At 35.9% G+C, this 25,549-nt stretch overlaps 2 protein-coding genes across 2 annotated transcripts; one reads left to right on the top strand and one right to left on the bottom strand.

Moving 5' to 3' along the window:
* Positions 1-8: 8 nt before the first annotated feature.
* On the top strand, positions 9-20,628 carry LOC132143987 (kinesin-like protein KIF16B). Its single transcript, XM_059554664.1, has 32 exons — positions 9-112; positions 1,250-1,319; positions 1,407-1,520; positions 2,257-2,373; positions 2,539-2,636; positions 2,928-3,037; positions 4,046-4,188; positions 4,358-4,526; positions 4,654-4,785; positions 5,185-5,360; positions 5,845-5,910; positions 6,051-6,110; positions 6,213-6,332; positions 6,439-6,490; positions 8,168-8,305; positions 8,442-8,524; positions 8,607-8,695; positions 10,027-10,059; positions 10,387-10,440; positions 11,125-11,326; positions 11,567-11,766; positions 12,430-12,814; positions 13,706-13,966; positions 15,423-15,754; positions 16,072-16,230; positions 16,326-16,431; positions 17,397-17,444; positions 17,743-17,787; positions 17,875-17,997; positions 18,158-18,247; positions 18,794-18,877; positions 18,958-20,628. The coding sequence occupies exons 1-32, from the start codon at positions 66-68 to the stop codon at positions 19,123-19,125; spliced, it is 4,074 nt and encodes a 1,357-aa protein (XP_059410647.1). The 5' UTR covers positions 9-65; the 3' UTR covers positions 19,126-20,628.
* Positions 20,518-24,890, bottom strand: ndufaf5 (NADH:ubiquinone oxidoreductase complex assembly factor 5). Its single transcript, XM_059554663.1, has 11 exons — positions 24,410-24,890; positions 24,295-24,335; positions 23,013-23,076; positions 22,663-22,710; positions 22,067-22,170; positions 21,950-21,989; positions 21,676-21,873; positions 21,524-21,584; positions 21,363-21,446; positions 20,867-20,949; positions 20,518-20,754 (listed from the first exon to the last, which is right to left on the bottom strand). The coding sequence occupies exons 1-11, from the start codon at positions 24,581-24,583 to the stop codon at positions 20,653-20,655; spliced, it is 999 nt and encodes a 332-aa protein (XP_059410646.1). The 5' UTR covers positions 24,584-24,890; the 3' UTR covers positions 20,518-20,652.
* Between the last annotated feature and the right edge of the window lie 659 nt (positions 24,891-25,549).

The raw sequence follows: 25,549 nt of genomic DNA, 5'->3' as shown, positions 1-25,549 counted from the left end.
TGTGTGTGTGTGTGTGTGTGTTCGTGTGTGTGTTCGTGTGTGTGTGTGGTCCTCAGGGATGTGTCATGGCATCGGTTCGGGTGGCAGTGAGGGTCCGGCCCATGAACAGACGGTGAGTGGCTCTTAAACACACAAATAATCCCATAATAAACAAATACTTGAACATGTCCTCGTGAATAATGTCGCAACAGCTGCGTAGTGAAATGCATAAACGTGAAATACACGTAAAATATTAGCATTAAGCATGTATTAATATAACCTGTGTATTTGGAAAGTTGTCATGACGCAGGTCAGATACGAACCTGGCTGTCTCTGTGCTCACAGTTACCCACTGCGCCATGGCTCTGACCGCATCATAGACACATGTCCATAATGCTGTCTGTTTAGTTAGCTAGGTGTGATTTACTACTGGAGTCTAATTAAAAGAACCGAAAGTGAACCTAAATTAATGAAACCTACATTTTTATTTATATTTTATTTATTTATTTTTTTGTCCATTTTAGTCCCTTTAGTCCTGACACTGTTGTTTTTTTGGATCCTGGACCAAATATTTATTATCATAATATGTGATTATCATCATAATATTATACATCTGAATTTAATTATTATTATATTACTAGGCATTATAATTTGTTATATTTATATCATCAGTAGTAATAATAGCAATGAGAATACATTTAAAATCACTGTAATGTGAATAGAAAAACAATATACAAATGTTATAATTATTTTTTTGCTTTTAATTTGCAGCATATAATGGTTTTAATGAATGTTTAACAGTAATGTGAATGTCATCATGAAATCATCCATGAGTGTAGTGAGAATTATAAACATGCTTTAAACGAAGGCTGAGAATCTGTGGGACTATATGCATTGCACACAAACCTTTGTGCATATATTCTTCTGTGTGACTGTTTAAACATGATACCATATGTTTCTGGGGATATATGCAGCTTATGCTTTCCGAAACATCTCCTGTTCCCAGGGATTTTCAAGAAAAACATTTGATTTTCATGCAAAATGAATTGTAATGAAAAACACTTGTGATCTCAATCTGCTTTCATCCTTAAACAGCTCATAAAAGCATCAGGTCGAAAATAGATGCTTAGTTTGATCTGTTGATTGGTCTAAATTAAATCGTCTCCCTCGAGAGTAAATGCTCATGGACTATGGATTTACAGTGTTTGTGACTAATAAATGAAGTGCATCAATATATATTTTATTCATGTGTTATTGATTTCTGGCACAGGGAGAAAGATCTGTCTGCCAAATGCATCATCGAAATGGAAGGCAACAAAACCACCATCACCAACTTAAAAGTATGTTGCATTGAATGTCTCTAAATGAAAGAGTTCCACAGATGAAATGTCATTGCTGATCTAATTCTTGTGCTATTTTTGTATCAGATACCAGATGGAGTGACCGGAGACTCTGTAAGGGAGAGAGCAAAGACTTTCACATATGATTTCTCTTACGACTCTTCGGACTGTAAAAACGGCAGCTTTGTCTCACAAGAGAAGGTCAGTGGAAATATGACTTTCTAATGAAGACTGCATACGTTTTGTCATTCGCAGTCAGTCATTTGTTAAGTAGCTGTAAGCTATGTATTTGCTCTTAAATTGCTTGATTTAAAAAAAGAATAATAACTATTAATATAACGATTATTAAAAAAAAAGTTAAACGGAGACTTGTGAGTTGTGAATTTACTAAAGCAGAAAGTAAGAACCGTTTCAATCAATTCGAACAGCTTTTTAGCTTTTAAAGTTAGTCGCTTTGAATAAACAAATGCATAAATATAAAATAAATATTGTCTTAATGTTCGCTTGCTCGCAAGATTAAGTTTAACTACATGACTTAATGGCTATATAAATATCTTCATGCTTTCCACAATGCAATATCGTTCAAATATAGTGTGAACATTTGATAATAACTAGAGCATGTTTGTAGAGGAATTATTTATTTTATTTAAAAACTCCAGCGATATTTGTGTATAATAAAGTGATCAGATCTCATTAGGTGCTAATCCTCTTAGCGTTTGTGTTCAGAAGGGTTTGTTACTCAATGCTCAGACGCAATAACAATTTTGGGTGTTGTGTTAGATAGTAAAAACTAAAATATCGCACAGCTTTTTTTAATCAGTGCAATTGAGCTCATATCTTGACTTGATGATTAACTTGGAACTTTTTCAGTTTGGCTGTGCTCTTGTGCATATATAAATACTCTGATGTCACATGCATGGTGTTTGTGTGATTTCAGGTGTTTAAGGATCTGGGCACTGATGTGTTAAAGGCAGCATTTGAAGGATATAATGCCTGCATCTTTGCCTATGGCCAGACTGGATCAGGGAAGTCGCACACCATGATGGGCATCCCTGTAAGCCTTTTTATTAATACAGGTGTTTTCTTTTTCCAAAATCACAGTTGAGGCTTGTTCTGTAATTTCAAACATACTTTAGTGAATCTCTGATACGGTTGGTTTATAACCCTCGACTGCTTGTAGCTAAATATTGGCTCTGAATCAAGATTTGCTGCTCCGCAGGGTGACGTCGGGCTGATCCCACGGATCTGTGAAGGATTATTCAGCCAAATTTCAGGAATGATTCGGAGAGATGAAGCCTCTTTCCGTACAGAAGTCAGGTGAGTGAAAATCTTGCAGTATTCGAGAGCTAGAGAATGATAGTTAAATGATAAAGTGCATCACCTTTCTGCAACAAATAGGGATAGCAAACAGAATTGCATAGAAGTCTTTAATCAGCTCCTGTCACAAACGTGCACATTTATTGGTTGAGTCTGATTCCAGTTCCATTTGGTGCTGCTAGCAGCACAGAAATAATTTGTCTTCACATGTGCATCTTCAAAGTAAAAGTTTTTGTTGTTGTATGCATACTCTGAGAAAAAACAAAACAAAAACCTTCATATTTTGCACAGCTATTTGGAGATTTACAATGAACGTGTGCGGGACTTGTTAAGGAGAAAGATGGCAAAGACGTATAACCTCAGAGTCAGAGAGCATCCTAAAGAGGGACCCTATGTAGAAGGTAAGAGCCTGAATTCAAACATCTCTGCAAATCAATACATAAGAAAAACATTGTCACCATAACCAATTTCAGTAGCTCTCATACAAGTCACCGCAAAAACAAAGATGTTATAAATCACACCCCTCCAATAAAAAAAAAAAACATTAGTATAAATATTAACAAAATAATGAAAACAGTAGCACGTAGCCTTCTAGCATTTGTGTTGCTTTATTTTTTCAAGTAATTATTTAAGTAAAAAATTAAGTATATATTACAATACTAAGTACATAGTGAGTAGATATAGTTATTTTAAGTAAATATTGAATAAATATTATAATATTAAGTACTGGTAAATATCGCAATACTGTGTAAGTATTGCAATATTATGTACATATTGAGAAAATAATAAGTACAGTAAATAACGTTAAGTTAATATCGCAATATTTACTCATTATTAACTTAATCTTGCAGTAATTAGTCAAGTACATTATATCGCAATATAATGTAAACATTAAGTAAATATAGTAATATTAAATAAATATAACCAGTGGATATTGCAATATTACATAAATGTTGAGTAAATATTGCGATATTTATTACATTTATATTTACTTACTCTTGCAATATTGTGTAAACATTATTTAAATATTGTAATATAAAGTAAACATTGTAATATTAAGCATCAGTGAATATTACAGTATTATGTAAATATTGAGTAAATAATTAAATATTTACTTAATTTTACAGTATTTACTTATTATTTACTTAATCTTGCGGTATTTACTAATTAATTCAATACATTTTGCAATATTATGTAAATATTATGCAAATATTGCTATATTGAGTAAATCTAGCAATATTATGTAAACATTATATATATTATTTTAAGTAAATATTGCAGTATTATTTAAACATGAAATAAATATTATGTAAACAAAAAAATAAATGTAGTGTACAAAACACTTTGATGCTGCATTTAAAGGTGTATGCATGTGTAAGTTCTTCTAAACACTGCCTCGTTGATCTCAGACCTGTCGAAGCACCTCGTGCAGAACTATAGTGATGTGGAGGAGCTGATGGAGGCGGGAAACATCAACCGCACGACTGCCAGCACTGGCATGAACGATGCAAGCAGCCGCTCACACGCCATCTTCACCATCAACTTCACACAGGTGATTGTAAAGCATTACAGATGTATCTACTCCTGTGTTAATGCCACTGAATGTGGATTTGCAAGATCGGAACCAGCTGAGGAATCCATGATGGAAAAATACTTCTACTAGGAAGTAATGTTTAAAGGATAATATCATGCAGTTTGTTATTATTGTTGTTTGTTCTCAGGCTAAGTTTGATGCTGAGATGCCGAGTGAGACGGTCAGTAAGATTCACCTGGTGGACCTGGCAGGAAGTGAGAGGGCCGATGCCACAGGGGCCACTGGTGTCCGGCTCAAAGAGGGCGGCAATATCAACAAATCACTGGTCACTCTGGGAAATGTCATCTCTGCTTTAGGTGAGAGATGCTGTTGTGCTCTGTCACACTTCTTATTGTCTTGTTGCATTTCCTTAAATTCCTTTAAAACTTTTGTGTAGAGAGTATATTGCTCTCAGTTTTCTGACAGCTCCTTCTGTCTCTGTAGCTGATCTGTCACAGGAAGGAGGGAGCAGTCATTTGAAGAAGAAGCAGGTGTTTGTTCCTTACAGAGACTCAGTGCTCACGTGGCTCCTGAAGGACAGTCTGGGAGGAAACTCAAAGACCATCATGATCGCTAGTGAGTGAGGAAACATGTGACAGTCATGTGCTGTTTTGGCTGGATCTATGAAGTCACATAACACTTATGTAATTCGTACAGACAATGGCTTGAAGGAAGAAAATTAAAGTTTTACTTGATGGTTTAATAATGGAGTAATACTTTTAGAGTCATTAAATTAGTTTTTATTGAAAATTATACAAAATGTAATATATGGAGTGCAATATAACATGAATACAGAGATTACATTTCTAGAAACCAGAAAGTGGTGCGATGTTGATTTTTGAAATATTTAAAAATAAACTATTTTGTCATTTTAGAATTGAAGTTGTGCTGTAAGATTTTGGTTGAACAAATGTTTTGTGCAGTGCGTATTTTAAAGGAATCTCATGTTGTGAGATCTCAAATATCTCTGTTCAGCTATTTCGCCTGCGGACGTCAACTACGGCGAGACACTGAGCACGCTGCGCTATGCAAACCGTGCCAAAAACATCATCAACAAACCCACGATTAATGAAGATTCCAACGTTAGACTCATACGAGAACTGCGGGCAGAGATCGCTCGGCTGAAAGCGCTGCTCGCGCAGGGAAATCAGGTCTGAACGTTAATTTGACAATTGTTGTTCATCTTAAAATATTATATGGCTTTTAAGCCTAAGTATAATAATCTTTTAAACTTATTTTCTTTTCTAAGTTTTAGTTTTAATAGATTTTTTCACTAGAGTTGCTTTACAGCTGAAATTAATTCTGCAATATTGACAGTTATTGAACTGAATTGAATCAATATTGAACTGATTTAAGCTGAGTAAGGACACTTACTGTTGTCTTCTGTTGAGCTGCTTCTAGTTGCAGTTTGAACTTGTTTCATAATTGAACTTTACACATTTATTGAATTAAACTGAATCAACACTATTATTTTTTAGACCTGCTTTACAGCAGAATTTGAATTAGACTCATATTTGAGGAAGTTTGCATCGTTGATTCTGTTATTTTCTGTTTATTACTTTTTGAAGCAATCTATATTGCCTAAAGCACTACATAAATAAAGGTGACTTGACTTCTATTTTGTGTGATTTTCAGATAGCGCTGCTCGATTCCCCCACTGCGTTAAGTATGGAGGAGGAACTGCACCATAATGAGGCCAGGGTAACATACACCCTTTCATTATCACATAACAATAGGGATTTGTTTGCAAAATGTTTGCTAATAAATGCTGTGTGAAATTCCAGAGATGAATTTTGATGTTGGTTATGGTACACAGCCGTCTGCATGTTTTTCTGTCGCAGGTGTTGGAGCTGACCAAGGAATGGACGAACAAATGGAACGAAACACAGAACATCCTGAAGGTTTGTCGCCGTCTGTCAGACCAGCGTCTTATTTGTATTTTTATCACCTCATTCACAGAGCCAGGCCTTGAGTGTGTGTGTTTTGGCATGTGTGTTGAACAGGAGGAAACTCTGGCTCTGAGGAAGGAGGGAATCGGAGTGATCCTGGACTCACAACTGCCTCATCTCATTGGGATTGATGATGATCTGCTCAGCACCGGCATCATTCTCTATCATTTGAAGGTAATGAACATATGCAGTGTTCATCACAGTACACGTTTTTTGTTTGGTGTGATTGTATTATATTCGTATACTGCAGCGCATGATTGGTTTGTGTGTGTGTTTGCAGGAGGGAAGGACCTACGTTGGCCGTGATGATGCTACTAATGAACAGGACATCAGTGAGTTTATTGACAGAACTGTCTCTCACCATCTGTTCAGTTATTGTTTGATTCAGTCCCAATACACAAACTCGGTAATAAGAATAAGCATTTATAATGCCATCATTTATTCACCAACTTATTTCAACTTATTTCTAGATTGATTAAATGTGAGGTAAAAAAATTCAAAAGTTTTTTTGCTTTAATTTTGATGATTAGAGCTTACAGCTCATGCAAGTCAAAAATCCAGTATCTTAAAATATTATAATATTTCCTAAGATCAAAAAAAAAAAAAAACCTTTGAAACACAGAAAAGCACAAACTCCAGCTTCAGTGATGTCAGACTTCAGACCATGATTTCGATTGAAATGCAAAATTTACTTTTATCTGAAAAGAGGACTTTGGACCACTGAGCAACAGTCCAGTTCTTTTTCTCCTTATCCCAGGTAAGATGCTTCTGATGTTGTTTCCATTTCAGAAGTGGCTTGGTAGCTCTTTTCCTGAAGACCTCTGAGTGTGGTGACTCTTGATGCACTGACTCCAGCGTCAGTCCACTCCTTGTAAACTCTCCCAAGTGTTTGAATCTGCTTTGCTTGACAGTATTCTCAAGGTTGAAGTCATCCTTGTTGCTGGTGCACCTTTTCTTTCCCAATTTCTTCCTTCCAGTCAACTTTGCATTTAAAATGCTTTGATACAGCACTCTGTGAACAGCCAGCCCTTTCAGTAATGACCTTCTGTGACTTACTGTCTTTGTGGAGGGTATCACTGATTGTCTTCTGGACCATTGCCAAGTCAGCAGTCTTCCCCAGTATTGTGGTTTCAAAGAACAAGAGAAAACTGGAATTTAATGAAACTCAAATGTAAATATTCCAATATTTTGGAATACTGGATTTTTTTACTTATATGAGCTGCAAGCTCTTATCATCAAAATTAAAAAGAGTTGACATGTATTAAATACCTTTCCACAATATTCCCATTTTTTTCGATTATTGTAAATATATTTTGGACATTTAGTTGTGCTGTTTGATAAAATTAATTATATTAATGTTTGTGTTAATTATTTTTATTATGTTACTGGTAGATAAATTGAGTACAATGATATAAATAATCAGGATTAATCATGTAATTATGTTTTCTCACAAAACATGTGTCTATTTGAATTGCATTTTTAAGGTAAATTCTCCTTCCTGTCAGTACAATTTAAATTCCATGCAACCTCATGTGTATGATGATGCATTTATGGGTAATTGATGCTAAACATGAAATCAAAAACAGTGTGTCAGTTATATGCATTTCCTTGAATTCTGTTCTTGAAATGATAGTTTACCACCAAAAAAATGTTGTTCCAAACCTACAGTATATGGCTTTCGGATTAATTTCTCAAAATATCTTCTTTTATGTTCCACAGAAGAAAGTCAGTCATACAATCATACAGAATGATATGAGTAAAAGAAGAATACATTTAGTCTGATCTTTCTCTTTAAATTAATAATAAAATTACAATGCTTCCTCCTGTTTGTTTCTTAATTCAAATCCGGAAATGAATTTGGATTGCCATTTTCAGTTCAATTTCAACTTAAATTTCCAAATCAATTCCAACTCAAGAACTGAATTTGCATTGAAAACCTCGCCTGACCCTAACCCAGATTTTGCTAGTACTATCAGTCATAAAGATGTTTTCTCTCTTTCTCTTCGCAGTTCTTCATGGTCTGGGTCTGGAGAGTGAGCACTGTCTGATCGAGAACCAGAATGGCACGGTCACTCTGATTCCTCTGAATGACGCTCAGTGTTCAGTCAATGGAGTTCAGATCACTGAGCCCTGTCCGCTCAACCAAGGTCACATATATATACCTTTCTACAAAAATCTCATCTCTTTTTTTACTGAATAAGCAATATGAATGCAGTTTTATGCAAAGCTGATGTTTCCCATTTATTAACCCGTAGATTTATTTGTACATTTTGTGTTTCTCAGGTGCGGTCATTCTCCTCGGCAGGACCAATATGTTCAGATTCAATCATCCCAAAGAGGCGGCTAAACTTCGAGAAAAGAGAAAGGTGAGAGGAAATTCATACTTGAAGCTTCAGTATCAAACACATGACAATTTTTGTTAATTTATCTGCTCTTCCTGTTTTCCAGAGCGGCCTCCTCACCAGTCTGAGCTTATCCATGTCTGATCTGTCCAATTCCTGTGAAAACCTCTCTACAGTCATGCTGTATAACCCTGGGTGAGCCTCGGTGTGTGTGTGTGTGTGTGTGTGTGTGTGTGTGTGACAGAGCGAGTGGTTTCTTCCTCCCCACGCTGCCTCCTCTTCCTCAGCCCTCGTCCCTCTCTTCCTTCCCAGGAGCCATCCTCCTCTCGCTTCATGCATTAAAACACAGACAGATCCTTCCCAAAAACAGACAATAGGGATGCTCCTTTATCTGTGACCATATTGGTATCGACCAGTGTACGATAAAGCAGTTGTAGTTATAATGACCACACTAATAATTTCAGTTGTGAAAGGCAGATCATAGTTAAATTTGGTATATACACCACCATTAAAAGTTTCAGTTTGGTTAAGTGTTTTTTTTTGTCAGAAAAAATGCATTAAATTAATCAAACGTGACAGTAAAGATATTTAGAATGTAACAAAATAGTTATATTTAATTAAAATAAATGTTTCTTGAGCAGCAAATCAGTATATTAGAATGATTTCTGAAGGATCATGTGACACTGAAGACTGGAGGAATGATGCTGAAAATTCAGCTTGCATTTTAAAATATGCAATTATTTGAATTAAAATCAGTTATTTTAAATTGTAATAATATTTTGCAATATTAGTGTATTTTTGATTGAATAAAAGCAGCTTCGGTCACTTATTTCAAAACATTAAAACAATCTTACTGGCCCAAATGTTTGAACCTAATTTATAGAAACTTTTTAATCTAATTTATAGCCCGTGGTTTGTTTTAATAATATTAGTTTTTACAGTTTAAACGATGTTTTATTTTCTGTCACAGGTCTCAAGAGCGCTAAACAGATTTCCATCATTTTTGCTGTACATTGTAACATATTAATTCTTAAATCTGAGTATGTTTACTTGTAGGTTTTAGGTTTACAAAAAGAAAAAAAACTAAAATCTTTACCAAATAGATTTATAGTATGAGATATAACATTTATTATATCGATGCATCCCTTATAAACAACCAAATGCATGTTGGCTTTTTCCATTGTCACATTAATAGAAGAATGCACAGTAAAAAAATGAGTTTTCTAAAGGTTTGTTGGGAAGGTTTAGATCTGTGATCACCCATGTGGAAACTGATTGGCCTGTAAAAGCCTTGACAGTTGTGTTGTCATGATTGATCGTGATCCTGGGCAGTGACCTGCTACACCAAATACATGTCATGAGTCAACACCAAACACTCAACTTAGTGGATTTTTTATTTTATTTTATTTTAAATGAGTTATTCACACAAGATTTGTCATTATTTATTCTTTTAAATATGCCTAAAAATGATCATTTGTGCAGCAGTATTTGGTAACATTTCCTTTTCCTGAACTTCTTCATGGCAGTCTCTTCACTGAAAAGGGTCCCATCTTTCTCAGGTAGAACCCAAGCACAGCTAGTGTTCTCATGTTAACTGTTGTGTTTTTATATACATACTCATTTCAGTATTTGTAAGTTCAATCTCTCCTTTTCTCATTCATCATGCTTGTGAGAAGCACTTCATCATCATCATCATAACACTTTAGTTGAACGTGTGTCTCCATCTCTTATTTAAAGTTGTGTATTTTGCAGCACTTGCTTATAGTTGCAACGCATGCTCAGTGCTCGTAATAATGCAGACCCTCGTCCCATGCACTGGTGTGAGTTTGCTGTGGTTTGTGTGTGTGTGTTTTAAAGGTGGAAACTAATTGTCTTATATGTTCCAGACTGGAGTTTGAAAGGCAGCAAAGAGAAGAACTGGAAAAACTGGAAATTAAAAGGTGTGTCATATGACTTATCAAATATTAATATAGATGCAAATACTTGTGAAACATGCAATGGAGATAAAGCAGTCTTGTCCACTAATTTACATTTAGGATTTAATCTAAATCAGCTTATGCAAATACACAATATTATCCAAAGCAAGCTTGGTATAATATTAAATTTGTTTGGAACTTAACTATAATATTAAATCTAATATGTGTCATAAGGGTCTGTTTTTTTTTAATTGAGATTTATACATCATCTGAAAGCTGAATAAATAAGCTTTCCATTGATGTGTTGATAGGACAATATTTGGGTGAGATACAACTATTGAAAATCTGTTTGTGCAGAAAAATCTAAATATTAAGAAAATTGCCTTTAAAGTTGTCCAAATGAAGTCTTAGCAATGCATATTATTGATCAGAAATTAAGTTTTGATAAATTTAAAGTAGGAAATTTACAAAATATCTTCATGGAACATGATCTTTTCTTAATATCCTAATGATTTTTGGCATAAGATAAAAATGTATAATTTTGACCTATACTATGTAATGTTGGCTATTGCTAGAAATATACTCATGCTACTTATGACTGGTTTTGTGCTCCAGGGTCGCATATAATAACAATTAATAAATCAATTTAAAATGAATTGGACCTAACCACAATTCACAATTCTCTCCTTTGTTTTGTTGCTGGTCCAGGCGGCTGATAAAGGAGATGGAGGAGAAGCAGAAGTGTGAGAAGGCGGAGCTTGAGCGCATGCAGCAGGAGGTGGAGTCTCAGAGGAAGGAGTCTGAGCAGGTGCAGCTGCGCATCCGCAGACAGGAGGAGAGCCTGCACAGACGCAGTCAGGACATCGAGAGCCGCCTCCGAGACTTGATCGCTGAGAAAGAGAGATTTCAGGTCAGCAAGTAGTCCCTTTTAACGGTTGTCAGTCACTATCAAAATCAATGGTATTTCATTGTCTTAATCCTGTGATAGTTCTGTTTTTCTTTTTTTTTTTCTGTGCTGGTAAAATCATAAAATTTATTTCTCCACTTGGCACTTCATAACATTTATTTCTGCACAGTAGTTTATACTAGGGTTTGTTTTTCTGAGAAACCTTCTTTGGGCTCTTTCTATGCTACTGTCTGTTGTGTGCAGGAGGAGAGACACCGAGAGCAGAAGGAACAGGAACAGCAGAAGCAGAGGAGACTGCAGCCGGAGCAGATGCTGAAGGAGGAGGAGGATGAAAAGACTCAGGCCCATCCAGAGCGAGCTGAACATAACGAGCTCTTTCGTGAGCTGGAGCGGCTCAAACGAGAACGTGAGGAGCAGGCCGTCAAACTCCAGCTGGAACACAGGTGAAAATGTCATTTATCTGTTCTTAACACTTGACATAAAAAATATGATGAGTCTCAGTAATACATATTAGTGTGAAATCAATCCAAGTTCTGGACTAACTTGCAACTATTTTTTTATTTAAATGTAAAAATTATTGTTAAATATTTTTTTTTACTTTACAATAATAAAACAAATAATTATATTATTAGAAACAATTATTTAATTGGAATTACAATTTTTTTTTTTTAAACTAAAATTGTATTTTTTTAATTAAATTTGAATAATTAAAATAAATACTCTGTCACTCTAAAAATTTAAATTATATATATATATATATATTTATTTATTTATTTATATTTATATATATTTATTTATTTATATATATATATATATATATATATATATATATATATATATATATATATATATATATATATATATATATATATATATATATATATATATATATATATATAATTTTTTTTTTTTTTTTTTTTTTTTTTACCATTTTGGTTAACGGAGACACAGGAAGTGTCCTCATAAACCAAATATATATATATTTGAGATTATAATATAATTATTATAGATATATTTAGATATGCTTATATATCAATATCTGTATGGAGATAGAGCTGTATGTGTACGTTTGAAACCGTGTCAAGATGAATGTCTTGAACTTCCAGGCGTCTGGAGGAGCGAGAGAAGGAGCAGCTGAGTCTGGTTGGGCGTCTGGAGGAGCAGCTGAGGGAGCGCAGCGAGGAGGCGGCCGCCCTGCTCGCACCAGATGAGGCACGGCGACTGGAGGAGGAGAGGAGTACACTCACCGAGCTCAGGGAGGAGCTGCTCAGAGCCAAGGAGGCACGGATCGATGGAGAGGAGGAGGACGGGGAGGAGGCCCGGAGGAGCGCCCAGGCACGCTATGAACATTTCAAGCAGATGCAGGTGGAGGAGCTGAGTTTGCTGGAAGAGTCACTGATCCAGCAGAAGGAGCGACTGGAACGGGAGGTGACCCATGAGCGCACGTCACTCGGCCTGCTGATGCACACGTACAAGGACAAACAGAGACAGGTACACGACTCCTTGTGTCAGAAGCACACTTAAAACTGAGGAAAACTGAGCTTGTTTGTATATCCACTGCACTTAAATAATATTGTGGTGTTCATTTTTAAATTCATATTTTCATTTAAAATGCACCAAGTTAGAAGAAACAGTATTTTTTGATGATTATTTTCATTGAATCAAAGCATGATGCAGTGCATCCTTTGTAGACCAGTTCATGAACAAGTCTTTTTAGTGAATCTGTAACATACAGCCTATTCTGATTAACAAACAAATGACTCTTCTGAGATTATTAATTTTAGTGCATTCAGAACATAGAATGACGGGTGTAGTCTGATTCAGAAACACGATTCTTTTGATATGATTCTTTTTAGTGAATCAAAATATGATGCAGAACGACCAGTGTTGGCCAATTCACGAGCAAAAGACTCTATTAAACAGGTTCTTTATAGTCAATCTGAAACACACAGCAGAACTGGAGTATTTCTGATTCATGAACAAATTACTTTTTTTTTTAGATTATTCTTTTAAGTTAATTTAAAAAATGATGCAGCACAACCTGTGTAGTCCAATTCATGAACAATTGACCCTTTTGATACTATTTAGTTAATTGAACCATAAAACAGCTTTTAAATCGTCCTTTTTAATGAATCTATAACATTCATCAAGACCATTATAGTCCTATTAACAAATGACCGATATGAGTCGTATTGTTCAGTAAGTTATGAATAGTTCGGTTTAAATTAGTAAATAAGAAAAACTAAATAACTTAAAGCGTTAGCAAAGAGAGGATTTATTTCAAATGTGAGAAAAATGGACATTATAACTGAAAGTGACGTAATGGAATCGATATGAGAAGGAATATCAAATTGAATCAAGTCTCTGGTGATTCACTCGCAGGTCAGTGATCTGATGGAGCGTGGTGTTCAGGACGTGTCCTCTCTGGGTCAGGAGGAGGTTCTGATCCAGCAGGCCGAGCACAGTCTGCAGTTTAAAGAGAGACAGCTCCAATCTCTCTGTGAGAAACACCTCCCTGCTGTCTCAGAGGAGCGACAGAGAGCCATCGAGCTCCTGGACAGAGTTAGAGGAGGGACAGGGTCTCCTGCTTTGGACGGAAGTCCAGAAGATATGGACAAAGAGCTGGACGAGACTCTATATCAGGTAACACTCTGTTCAGTCAGATGCGCTCTTCCTCTCTAAGTGGATGAAACTTGGATTAGTAGTAGCATCTTATGCCGCGTTTCCACCGCAGGAACTTTACCCAGGAACTAGGGACTTTGGCCTGGTACTCGGTGTGTTTTCACCGCAGGAACCAGGAACTAAATAAAGTTCCGGGTAAAAAAGTGCCCCTCAGAAAGTCCCTGCTGGCGAGGTGGTACTTTTCAAAGTTCCTGAACTTTCGGGGGCGGGACTTGAGCGCTAAACATCCTGATTGGTTGAGTTCACGCAGCATTGTTTGGGTTCAACCACCATTTATTCGGATCATTTTCAAAATATTACTGTTATTGTGCCATGAAATGTAATTTTAAAAGTATTTCAGGCGAGAATGTAGTTGTTTAAAACTCAAATCTGTGGTTTATTTATAAAGACAGCACCTATTTAAAAATGTGTTTGGCCGATCCCGGAGACGTGAGCTCCACGCAACCAGCGGGAGCTCAGTGATCATCTATCCGCCGAGAGCAGCCTCTCCTCGGCTAAACCTTCTGATGTGTGTGCTCTGATGTCTCTTTAGTGGTTAAACATAAAATATAATTCAGCTGCGGGGTAAATCTAACAGGTTTTCTTTGGTCTGTATTCAATTTATCTATATGTTAAAATGAAAATAAAGGCAAATTTATATAATATTTTGTTTCAGTGTAATGGCTGTATATACACATATCCCTGAACTAAGTACATTCCTGCAGCTCATTTATTATGTTTAAATGAAAACGAAAGGAGGCAGTGGTATTTGATATCCTATTTCATTTTATTGTAAATATACAGTGAGGAAAATTGCAGTAGCCATGGTCAGCTGACTGAAGTTATCAAGTACGCTGCTGTTTGCAGATTTACTGGATTTGCGTCGTCACGGACATCACACTCCTGAGTCGAATGCACAAAGTCTGAACTACCGAGGATGCACGTCCAAAATCAGCGTACTTTGTATTGAGAAACCCCCACAGACCTACGTCACCAGTCTGTTTGCCTAATCGTCCCGGTACTTTACACCGCGGTGGAAACACAGAAAGCAACAGGTCTGGGGGGAAAAAAGTTCCTGGTACAAATGTTCCAGGTAATTTCGGTGGAAACGCGGCATTACAAATACTTATGCATCCTGCTTTTATCCAAGGTTCCTATGCAATTTGTAAAAGTATGGAAAACTATGAATTTCCAGGTCTGGAAAAGTATGGAAAAAAGAAAAAGAGTATGAAAAATCATTTGCATTTTCAGACTTTTGCCACTATTTAGTTTTCTATAACAGAAATAATATTATAATAAATAAACTAAATTTATCATACAAGAAGTCTTGGCAGCTGTTTAATGATTCTTTAGTGATTGGCAAACATTTCTGAATGAATTCAAGGTGCATGATGCAAAGATGATATGAAATGCTTCATCTGTCTGTATTTCTCTGCAGGTAGAGAAGGAGCTGGAGGAGAAGGAGGAGCGTTTGTCTCAGTACAGCGCGAGCGCAGAGCAGCTGCTGCAGCTCCAGCAGTCGTACGAGTTCACAGCAAACGTGGCCCGTCAGGAGGAGAAGGTCCGCAGGAAGGAGAAGGAGATCCTGCAGTGGAAGGAGCGACAGCAGCGGGAGGCTCTGGAGCAGGCAGTCGCACGCTTAGAGAAGAGACACTCTGCTTACCGCAGGAGCCTCAGTCTGGAGCCGGATGCCGAAGGGCCCCGAAAGAGGTCACAGTCCGCTCTAGGACAGAGCACTTCTAGGCTTACAGGAACACAAGACCTGGACAGGTGTGTAGTCGTTTTTTAGGAGGACACTAGCACAGGGGCTCCTCTTGTGAGGGACCCTTTTGATAAATATAAAGGCAGCTGGACATTTCTATGAAAAAATACATATTGTTAAGACTGTTTGAGACAATAATTAAGGTATGGTTATGTGGTCATTTAATATACTAAGTGCTCACTTCAACAGCCCTAATGTTATTAAATAAATGAATATAAAATCTATACAGATCTATACAAATCATATACAGAGCCCAGAAGGCCCTTGTGGATTTGAATGTGATAAAATCTAGAGCCGCTTTGCCTTGTCTTTTCTTGTTTCTCAGGATGGAGCGAGAGATTGCGCAGCTGAAGCAGAGGATCAGTGAGAGTGAAGGAAGCGTGCGGAGTCTCAGTGTGAGCGGGGAAGAAAAAAACAATGTGAACCAGTCACCCGTCAGCCCCATACAGACCCTCCCGACTGTGCTGTCTATAGGAGACGAGAGGTACACACACCACAGCTGCCTACGTGGCTGCAGCTTGAAATGAAGATTTTGTCAGTGCATAATTAAATTGGCTGAACTGGTCATTTCACACTCAGGATTAAAGCGTTTATTGAAGAAGAGGTGCAGCGGAGGATGCAGAACCTGAACCTTCTGAACCAAGAGAATAACAACACACTCTCACTGTCTTCAGACTCACTGCAGGTATAACACTACACCCACAGACAACATCATATCAAACCCGTTTACATGCATATATACAGAAACATTCTTTGCATTTGATATAAATAGTGTATTGTAAATAAGAGTTTTGCTTTTTAAAACATAGGTACATATCAGTGTTGTCATTGTTAATGAAAACTATTAACATGTTGTTAAATGTCCCTTACAGACCCTACCGTTAATTGAATTCTTAATTAAAATAACAAAATCTTTAACTGAATTAAAGCTGAAATAAAATATGAATATTAAATATATATATATGTCTCCATAAAATTAATATAAATTAAAGCTAAAAACAAACGCACATAATGCTATATGATATTATAATGATATTATTCAAATTAAAATAAAATCTGAAAATGTAAAAAAATATAAAAGCTAATTAAAAATTTGAACATATTATACTATATAAATAATACTAAAATAACAATGTTTCATGTCATCTTGGAATATTTTTTACTTCTACTTAGTTATTTTCTTCAGAAGAGTTACATCTAGTAATTTCTTCTAGAGTAACAGAAGAATATTATTAACCAATAATAAACTAATATAACCAGTAAAATTGTATTATTTTCCACTAAATATTCTGTCTCACTCAAGAATGCTTTACCATACAGAAGGGAAATATATTGTTTCTTGTTCTTTAAACATGTTCTTACTATCATTATACTACTATAAACACATACATGTTATTGTAAAATTCATTTCCTCTTTGGATTGAATGCAAACTATTGGTTTAACTGAATCTGCTCATTTATTTATTTGTACTTTCTGTGCTGCTTTTAGCTGAAAGTGCAATTAAATAAGCCAAATGGTTTTCTGAGAGATTCTAATGTGGGCTTGCTTAATAGGAGAAAACGGTTTAATGTTACCCTAGTCATGCACAGGAGGCACATTAAAACCCACAGAATTGTTTTTGGCATCAACAAAGTTGTTCAACTCTGCAGGAGGAGGAGCAGGATAGTGAGGGTAGCTCTGTGAGATTGACAGATGAGGTAAGCACAGGCCTCAGCCAATCAGCACCAGCTGAGCGCACGGTGATTTGCATGATCCGGCCTTAACTTGCACACCATCTCTGATATCAGTAAATTGGGTCTTTCCTCTGCGGTTTTTCTTCTTTGGAAGCATGCAGCCTCCCTACCGATATCTTGCATAGATGCATTTCTCCTTTTGCAGCAAACAAACTCTTTTTTTTGCTACTTCACTAATGGGAAATGACAAGTAAGTGCTTGCTTGACCCCCTAAAATCAGCTGCTAGTAATTGAGACTGTTAAAGTTGTGTTAATCTCTCAGGACAGCGATAAAAAATGCATCGATCAACGCAAACTGAAATACGAGGTACTGTTTTGTGTGTTTACGGAATGCTTTTTCATTAGTACTTCAGTTGAGGATGTTTTCTGACCAGAATTTCCCATCTTTCCACAGCGGCTGGTGTCGATTCCCCTGGATCCCAGTCCAGAGAGTCTTAAAGATTCGGTGAAGATCAGTATTCCCCGTTACGTCCTGTGTGGTCAGGGAAAAGATGAACACTTTGAGTTCGAAGTCAAGGTTTGTCTGCATTTTATACAATCAATGCGTTATCTGTGAGAACTACTTAACTTGACCGTGTGGTGACCACCAGTAAAAAAAAGAAGGAAAAAAAAAAGAAAAATGTGTCTGATTGCTCATCTTTGATGTTTTGAGATTTAGGCTTTTGTCCTGTGTTCAGATCACTGTTTTGGATGAAACGTGGACGGTGTTCAGAAGATACAGTCGTTTTCGGGAGATGCACAAATCTCTGAAGCTGAAATATCCAGAGGTATGACTTGCATGTACACACAGAAACAACTGCGACGCAACTAGTTAAACATGACGCTAGTTACACAAAGATTATGGGCTCGATTCCAAGAGAATGCACAAACTAGTGAAATGTATCAGAATGCATTGTAAGTTGCATTAGATAAATGCATAAATGTTAACATTCCACATAATATTTATTCATACAAGTTTTGAAATATATATATTTTTTATATTATTAATTTCACCCCAAAATATATTTTTTGCTTTATTTACATACAATTAAAATTCATACATGCATAAGTTACTCATGCATAAATGTAAAATTCATCAAAATCATTCATGTAACCTGTTAATTTTTCAGTATGTTTTTTTTTATTTTTTTATTTTTATAAATATTTCACCCCAAAAAACACCATCAAATAAGTTTTGCATTAATTTCATGCAAATTGTCATGATTTTATTTAGTTTTTTTGGTCCCACTTAAATTTTGTGGTGAAATATGACCTGGATATGTTTTGCATAACTATTGCATATTAGATGTTTAAAATTTCAAATCTTATTTTAGCTCGCGGCTTTGGACTTCCCTCCCAAAAAGATTTTTGGAAATCGAGACGAGAGAATGGTTGCGGAGCGCCGGAATCTGCTGGAGGTAATCGGATGTGTTTCCAATCCATCACTTTTAAACGAGAAACTTCTGAAGATGCTGATGATGTCATGGTGTTTTCCCAGCAATACCTGCGGAACTTCTTCCGCGTGATGATGTCATCCTCGCCCTCTTCTCGTCCAAACTCGAGAACAGACGAGTTTGGACTCCACCTCTCGAAACACGCCGTGTGCAGCATCTCTCCTTTCTTTAAGAAGGGAGTGTTTGACTACAGCAGTCACGGGACGGGCTGATACACACACACACACACACACACACACACACACACCCCAGTACAAAAAAACACTTATTTACATAAACAAAAACTGAGACACAGACATTTCACCTTCATATCAAAAGGAAAAATTATATTATGCATAAAGAAAATCAAGCCCGATTTTGTAACCATAAAGATTTTTGCATTGCAACATTATTTTCATGGCAATTAAGCCAATTTTTCCATATCAAATTCTCGTAGTATTATACATTTTGAGTTTTTATTTATGAGGTTTTGCGTAGATGTGGTTCTCATAGAAATACAGAGTTTAAAATCTATATTATTATTATTATAAGAAAAGTAACATACATTTAAAAAAAAAAAACTGTAGAACAACAATACTGCCATGATGGATACATTCTTACAAATTAAAATAAAATATCATTATTGCCATGAAAATAATATCATAATGGAAAAAATACTATGAATACAAAAAAAGCTTTTTTTCTTTATACGTTGAGGTGAAATATGACCTCTATTCTGACACTAATGAACTCGCTCAGGAAAGTTTGAAATTGAACAGGAATGGTAGAGTGACTTGAAATAGAGAAAAAGAAAATTGGAAGAGAAGGATCCAGAGTAGATGTAAATAATTTAGTTGTGCCTTGCTGGCATTAATTGAGCTTTAAACGCTTCAAAGAAAAGGAAATCTGGACTTCATCTGACAACAGATGGTCACTGAAACCTGCTCCAAACGTATTGTGTTTACATCGAGGACCACCAAGCCTGACAGGACGTCCTGTAGCTGCTACTTGGGTTTGTGATTCACTTTAAATCATGTTTAAGTTGCTGCGTATAATGTATCTCTACTACTTTAGACTGGATTCAGATGAAGTAATATGAACGGCTGCCAGATTAATCAAATTAGAGCAAATCTGTACTAATATCCATGATACTCAGGCTAAAATTAAGTTTTGTTGATATTACTTTTTTTTTATAACCACTAAAGAGCACATGAAGTGAGAGCTAATGTCTTCCAGAAAAAAAGAGAATGCTTTTGATTCAAAATGACTGTCGTACTCAACGTCCTGGTTGCAGTTTGAGCAGAATATGCTGTAATAACATGTTCACTGACAGATCTTGAACTCTTGATGATTCATTTTCAGCACTATGTATATGTAACTATAGCCATATGTATATGTAAATGTGTACTGTAGACTTGATCTGTACAGGGGAGGAAAGGCATATACTGCTATATTAGCCGTTAAACACTAGAACACTTGTTTTCTCTAAAAGAGTACTGAGAGGAAGATGTATACATTTTTAAAACACTATTTTCATTTGATTTCTGAGAACTGAATGTAATAATTTGTGAGTAACATGATTTGGTAACTCGGTTTTAGAGAGTAACATGAATTGTTTCGCACCGTATTATAATCATTGTTTATTTATGAGTACATTGTCAAAGACGCTTTGTTGAGTTTGTTGATGCAACATTCGTGTGTGTTCATGTTCATGCAAGTAAAGCAGATGATCCAGAGTTGAATTGAGGATTCTTCCTGTCCTAGGATTTTTCATTGGTTTTCTGATGGTCGGTCCGAAGTTTGCCTATTTTTGACAGATCAGCAAACGAGACATTCGCCGAACCTCTTTTAGCTGGTTTCGCCTGTAAAATCATCACAAGATGGCAAAGTCAGAATCTCCCTACAATTCCACTTTTGGAGGAATGTGATTGGCTGTGGTTTGTTCCATGCTTGACCAATGAAAATGCAACAGACCTGAGACTCATGAGGCTTCCAGCCAATCATGTAGAGGATCTGAAATGTAGCTGGAACTGAACCGTCTTCATTGCCATACATCTCTAGAAGAAATCAAATTAACAGAAAAACACAATTTCTAGGATCATCAGGTAAACCAAACACATTTTATTGTCTCTACATGAGTCCTTCTCAACTTTTTTGACAACAAGGTTGCAAAGACAATAAAATAAAGTATCCTTGTAGAAATAATTAAAATCAATACCACTGAAATGTATATTGTCATAACATTCATTTTAAACAAGTTTTTAATTCAAATATAACATGAGAGGTCCTGGACTGCATTGAAGTACATCGTTAAAATAAGTTAAATTTTACCATAACCACTGTTCCACATATAATTCTTGTTGTAGAAAATATTAAATATGTGATAAAATAAATGCAATGGAAATTTAAATTGTCAGATTGACTTGAAATGTTCAATCCTCCAAGCGTTCGATGCAGTTTGCGTTCTCACCTTTATAAATGGCAGCTGCCGCCAGTATAGTGTCTCTGTGTAGAAGTGACTTCCTGTTCCACGCACAGTTGCTTTCACCCATACCTAAAGCACATGAATGAACTGTAAACCCATTCTCCTTCTCATAACATAACCTAAGACACCCAGTTTAAAGAGCTTACCTTGTAAGTCACTCATGACCTCCAGCATACCAGGATAATGGACCTGGACTTCATCGATGTCCTGAATGACAACACAAAAATGCCTCTGTGTAGTCACAGATAATTCAACTCAAAACTTGAATCGGTGTAATCAAACGTTAACAAAGTCATACCACAGTGAGCATGTTGAAGCCGGCCTGTCCCAGCAGGTTGCCCAGATCTTTGACGGCCGTGTAGGGCGAGATGTGAGGTGCAAAGCCGCCCTCCCTCTCCAGCTCGGCCAACTGCAGAGAGCATCGCAGCTCATACAGCGTCTCGCCGCCGACCATTGCTCCAATGAACACGCCGTCCGGCTTCAACACCTGGTGGATCTGAACCACAAAAACAGGCTATTTTGTGTTATTTATAATGTGCAACAGCACTGCACACTTGGTTGGATCCACATACCTGTCTAAAAGCTCCAGGAAGGTCATTGATCCAGTGCAAACTGAGGAGAGAAATACGGCTTTATAAATGACAGTCGATTCTTTAAATTCCCCATCATGCACTGGGGCAGTACTGTACCTCAGGCTGCTGAGCACTAGGTCAAACGTGTTTTCTTTAAATGGCAGGAACTCCTCATCTGCCAAAACACACTGAGTAGGCATCTCACATTTCTTCCTATTTCTCTGAAGAACAAGGAAGAGAAAGAAGTTTCACCAAGGCTGCATTTGTCTGATTAGAAATTACAAAATTTTAAATAACTGGTTTCTATTTGCTTATATTTTAAAGTGTAATTTATTCCTGTGATGGTAAAACGTGATGGTAAATGTCTTTAGCGTCACATGATCATGATCAGAAATCACTCTAATATGTTGTTTTGCTGCACGAAAGATATTTCTTGTTCCATAGCAATGTACACATTTTTTTGTTGTTTTATTGATTTATCAATGTTGAAAACAGTTGCCAATATTTTTGTGTAAACCATACAGCAAGTTCAAAAGAACAGAATTTATTTGAAATAAAAATCTTTTGCAACATTAGAAATATCTTCAGTGCCACTTTTTCTCAATTTAATGCATTCTTAAGCAAAAAAAGTATTAATTTCTTTAAAAAAAAAAAAGTCTTACTGACCCCAAAAGCTGTGCATTAGTAAAATAAAGACATGTTAAGTCTCTTACCAGGGAAGAGTCTGAAATGTCTGTTAAAAAGAGACGTTCAACAATGTCCTGAGAAGAGAGAGAATAGGAATTATTTACTTTCTTCTGCAGAACACAAAAACAGATGATTTAAAGAATGTTCACACTGCTCTTTTTCATAGTAAATGTACATCCTCTCAAGCTTCTAGTGTTTGAATAATAAAAATACAATTATAGAAAACAAAGAGCTAGTCAGCATTAGTCAATTTTCGCTTAATGTGAACATTTCATCAAAAAAATATCTCATTATGTATCACAACATGAATGTAAGCACCTAAAGGCCAATTTTCTTCTAAGAGTCCTATTCACACTATTGTTATGAATGGCTGTACCTTACTCAAATGCTCTGCGATGTGACTCTTCCCACATCCTACATCCAGAGCCAGAGGGAACGTCCTGCAATCACATTCAGGGATCAGTTATTATTTACTCACCCTCATGTTATTCAAAACCACATGACTGTATTTATTCTTTTGAAAGCAAACAGGATATATTATTCAATATGTCAGATTTGCTGTTACAGTGAAAGCAGATGGGGATGGTGTTGTTGAGCTCTCAAAACTCTAGCACTCTCTATTCTAATTCTATTCTTAAAAAAACCTGCTCCTTTCAGAGTTTTCTTTAAAAAAACAACAAACTGGCTTTTCTATTCTTTTTTATATTCTGTTTGTTTTCTTTTTATTTATTATACAATAAACAAAAAGCTAAAAAAGAAAGTGTGGGGGGGGACTCTAACACTAGCTTGCTCTATTCTTTTTCTATCTGTTTTTTTAATTTATTATAGAATTGTAAAGCGTTAGGCTAACTGAGATTTGTTATAGCACTTGCATATCATTGCTCTTTTGTTGATATTGATTGCTTCCATTGTCCTCATTTGTAAGTCGCTTTGGATAAAAGCATCTGCAAAATGACTACATGTAAATGCAAAATAAAAAAATAATATTTAAATTTGTCTGTTCATTACACATATCTATCAAATGACTTCAGAAGACTTGAAATATAGCACGCAAGTATTACGGACTACTTTTTATGATGCTCTTTTGGAGCTCAACAGTCCCACTCCCCATTCATTTCTATTGTATGGTAAACAGTAGTGCTGTGAAATGATTAATCACGATTAATCGCATCCAAAATAAAGGTTTTGGTTTACATAATATATGTATGTGTACTGTGTATATTTATTATGTATATATAAATGCACACACATACAGTATATATTTTGAAAATATTTACATTTACACATTTAAATATTTATATTATTGTATTTTTATTAGATATTTAATATATAATTTTTTTTCTTAAATATATATACATGCATGTGTTTGCATTTATATATACATAATAAATATACACAGTACACACACATATATTATTGTAAACAAAAACTTTTATCTTGAATGCGATTAATCGCGATTAATCGTTTGACAAACTGACCGCACTAGTAAACAGCAGACTGGATATTCTGTTTTTCTACTCCACAAAACAAAATAAAGTCATACAGAGTTGAAACTAAGAGACACAGACAGTGAGTAAAGCGATTTTTTTTGTCTGAACTGTTTCTTTAAGAACTAGTGTCAGGATGATTAAAAGGTATTTTAATAAGCGGGCAGTGACCTTGAGACATCGTAAACCCTGTCTGCTAATCTGCTCCCCACCTGCAAAGACAACGAAAGCAGAAGTTTATTGACACAGCTTCAGTTCTCCGGGAAACAGTAATACACCACCTCACCTCGTCTCGGAGGTAATCGTATTTGTCGCTGTCTAGTAAAGATGAAGCCCATTGCTTCTGGCTTCGCTTCATGCTCCTGTCAAACACGTTCATAGCGCCTCCCTGAGAGGAGAGACCCCTCCATCCCCTCCACAGACATCGCAGAGACCGGAGGCTTTTCACACTGACACTCATGCTTCCCTGCTAGTTCTCATTTTAACACATAATGTGTACAGTAACTCTTTGCTTCAAACACAGTCTTCTGGTGTGTGCCTCTACACGGAGCTCAGCTCTGTGCCGCACAACAGAGACTGTGTCTGAGGTAAACTCTGGCCTGGATCAGCTCCGGAGACTGGAACACAGACTGGAGTCAGACATTCACCAAAACAATAACAACCTGTATTATAACTAACAGTGATCAAGTTATATATTAAAACAGATGTAAAAAGATAGTTCAACCAACAGCAATTCAGCAAATAAATAAATAAATTAATTAATTAATCTTAGGTTTCTATTTTCTACAGCGTGTTTTTGCAGCGTTAAGCAATGTAGACAATCGATTATTTATATTTATTTATTTACTTTTCTGTGTATATATATATATATATATATATATATATATATATATATATATATATATATATATATATATATATATATATATAGAATGTCAAAGTGAAAGGAAACACTCGTATGGTGTGTTTTGAGCTCTTCGTCTCGCCGTACGCAAAAAAGGGCGTGGCTAAGGCTCCCAAGATGTAGCGGAAGTAGTAAAGCACCACGGGAAAACACGTGTGTGGAACTGTGCTGTAAAATCGCACGATAACCAAGTAGGTCAGTATTGGACTTTAAATATGTTTTTTTTAATCTACTGCGCAGTCGGTTATGTTGTGAATTCTTGGGGTTTTCATAAATTGCTATAATGTTTTGTCAATTAACGACTAGCACAGTGTTTTAGTTACTTGTCGTCATTACATTCTCTACAGTGGTAACGTTACAGAATTACAGACAGACACTGTAAACATACAAATACAGACTATCATAACATTTGCATACAGCCAAATGACAAGTAAACATTTGACAAAATGCCTTAGTTTTTGAATTATCTTAAATCTTGCCTTGGTAATACTGCAATATAAAGTTTGATAACAAGCCCCAGCT

Source organism: Carassius carassius, chromosome 7 (genome assembly GCF_963082965.1).
Source record: "Carassius carassius chromosome 7, fCarCar2.1, whole genome shotgun sequence".
Taxonomy (NCBI): domain Eukaryota; kingdom Metazoa; phylum Chordata; class Actinopteri; order Cypriniformes; family Cyprinidae; genus Carassius; species Carassius carassius.
This window is presented reverse-complemented; position numbering and strand designations above follow the sequence as displayed.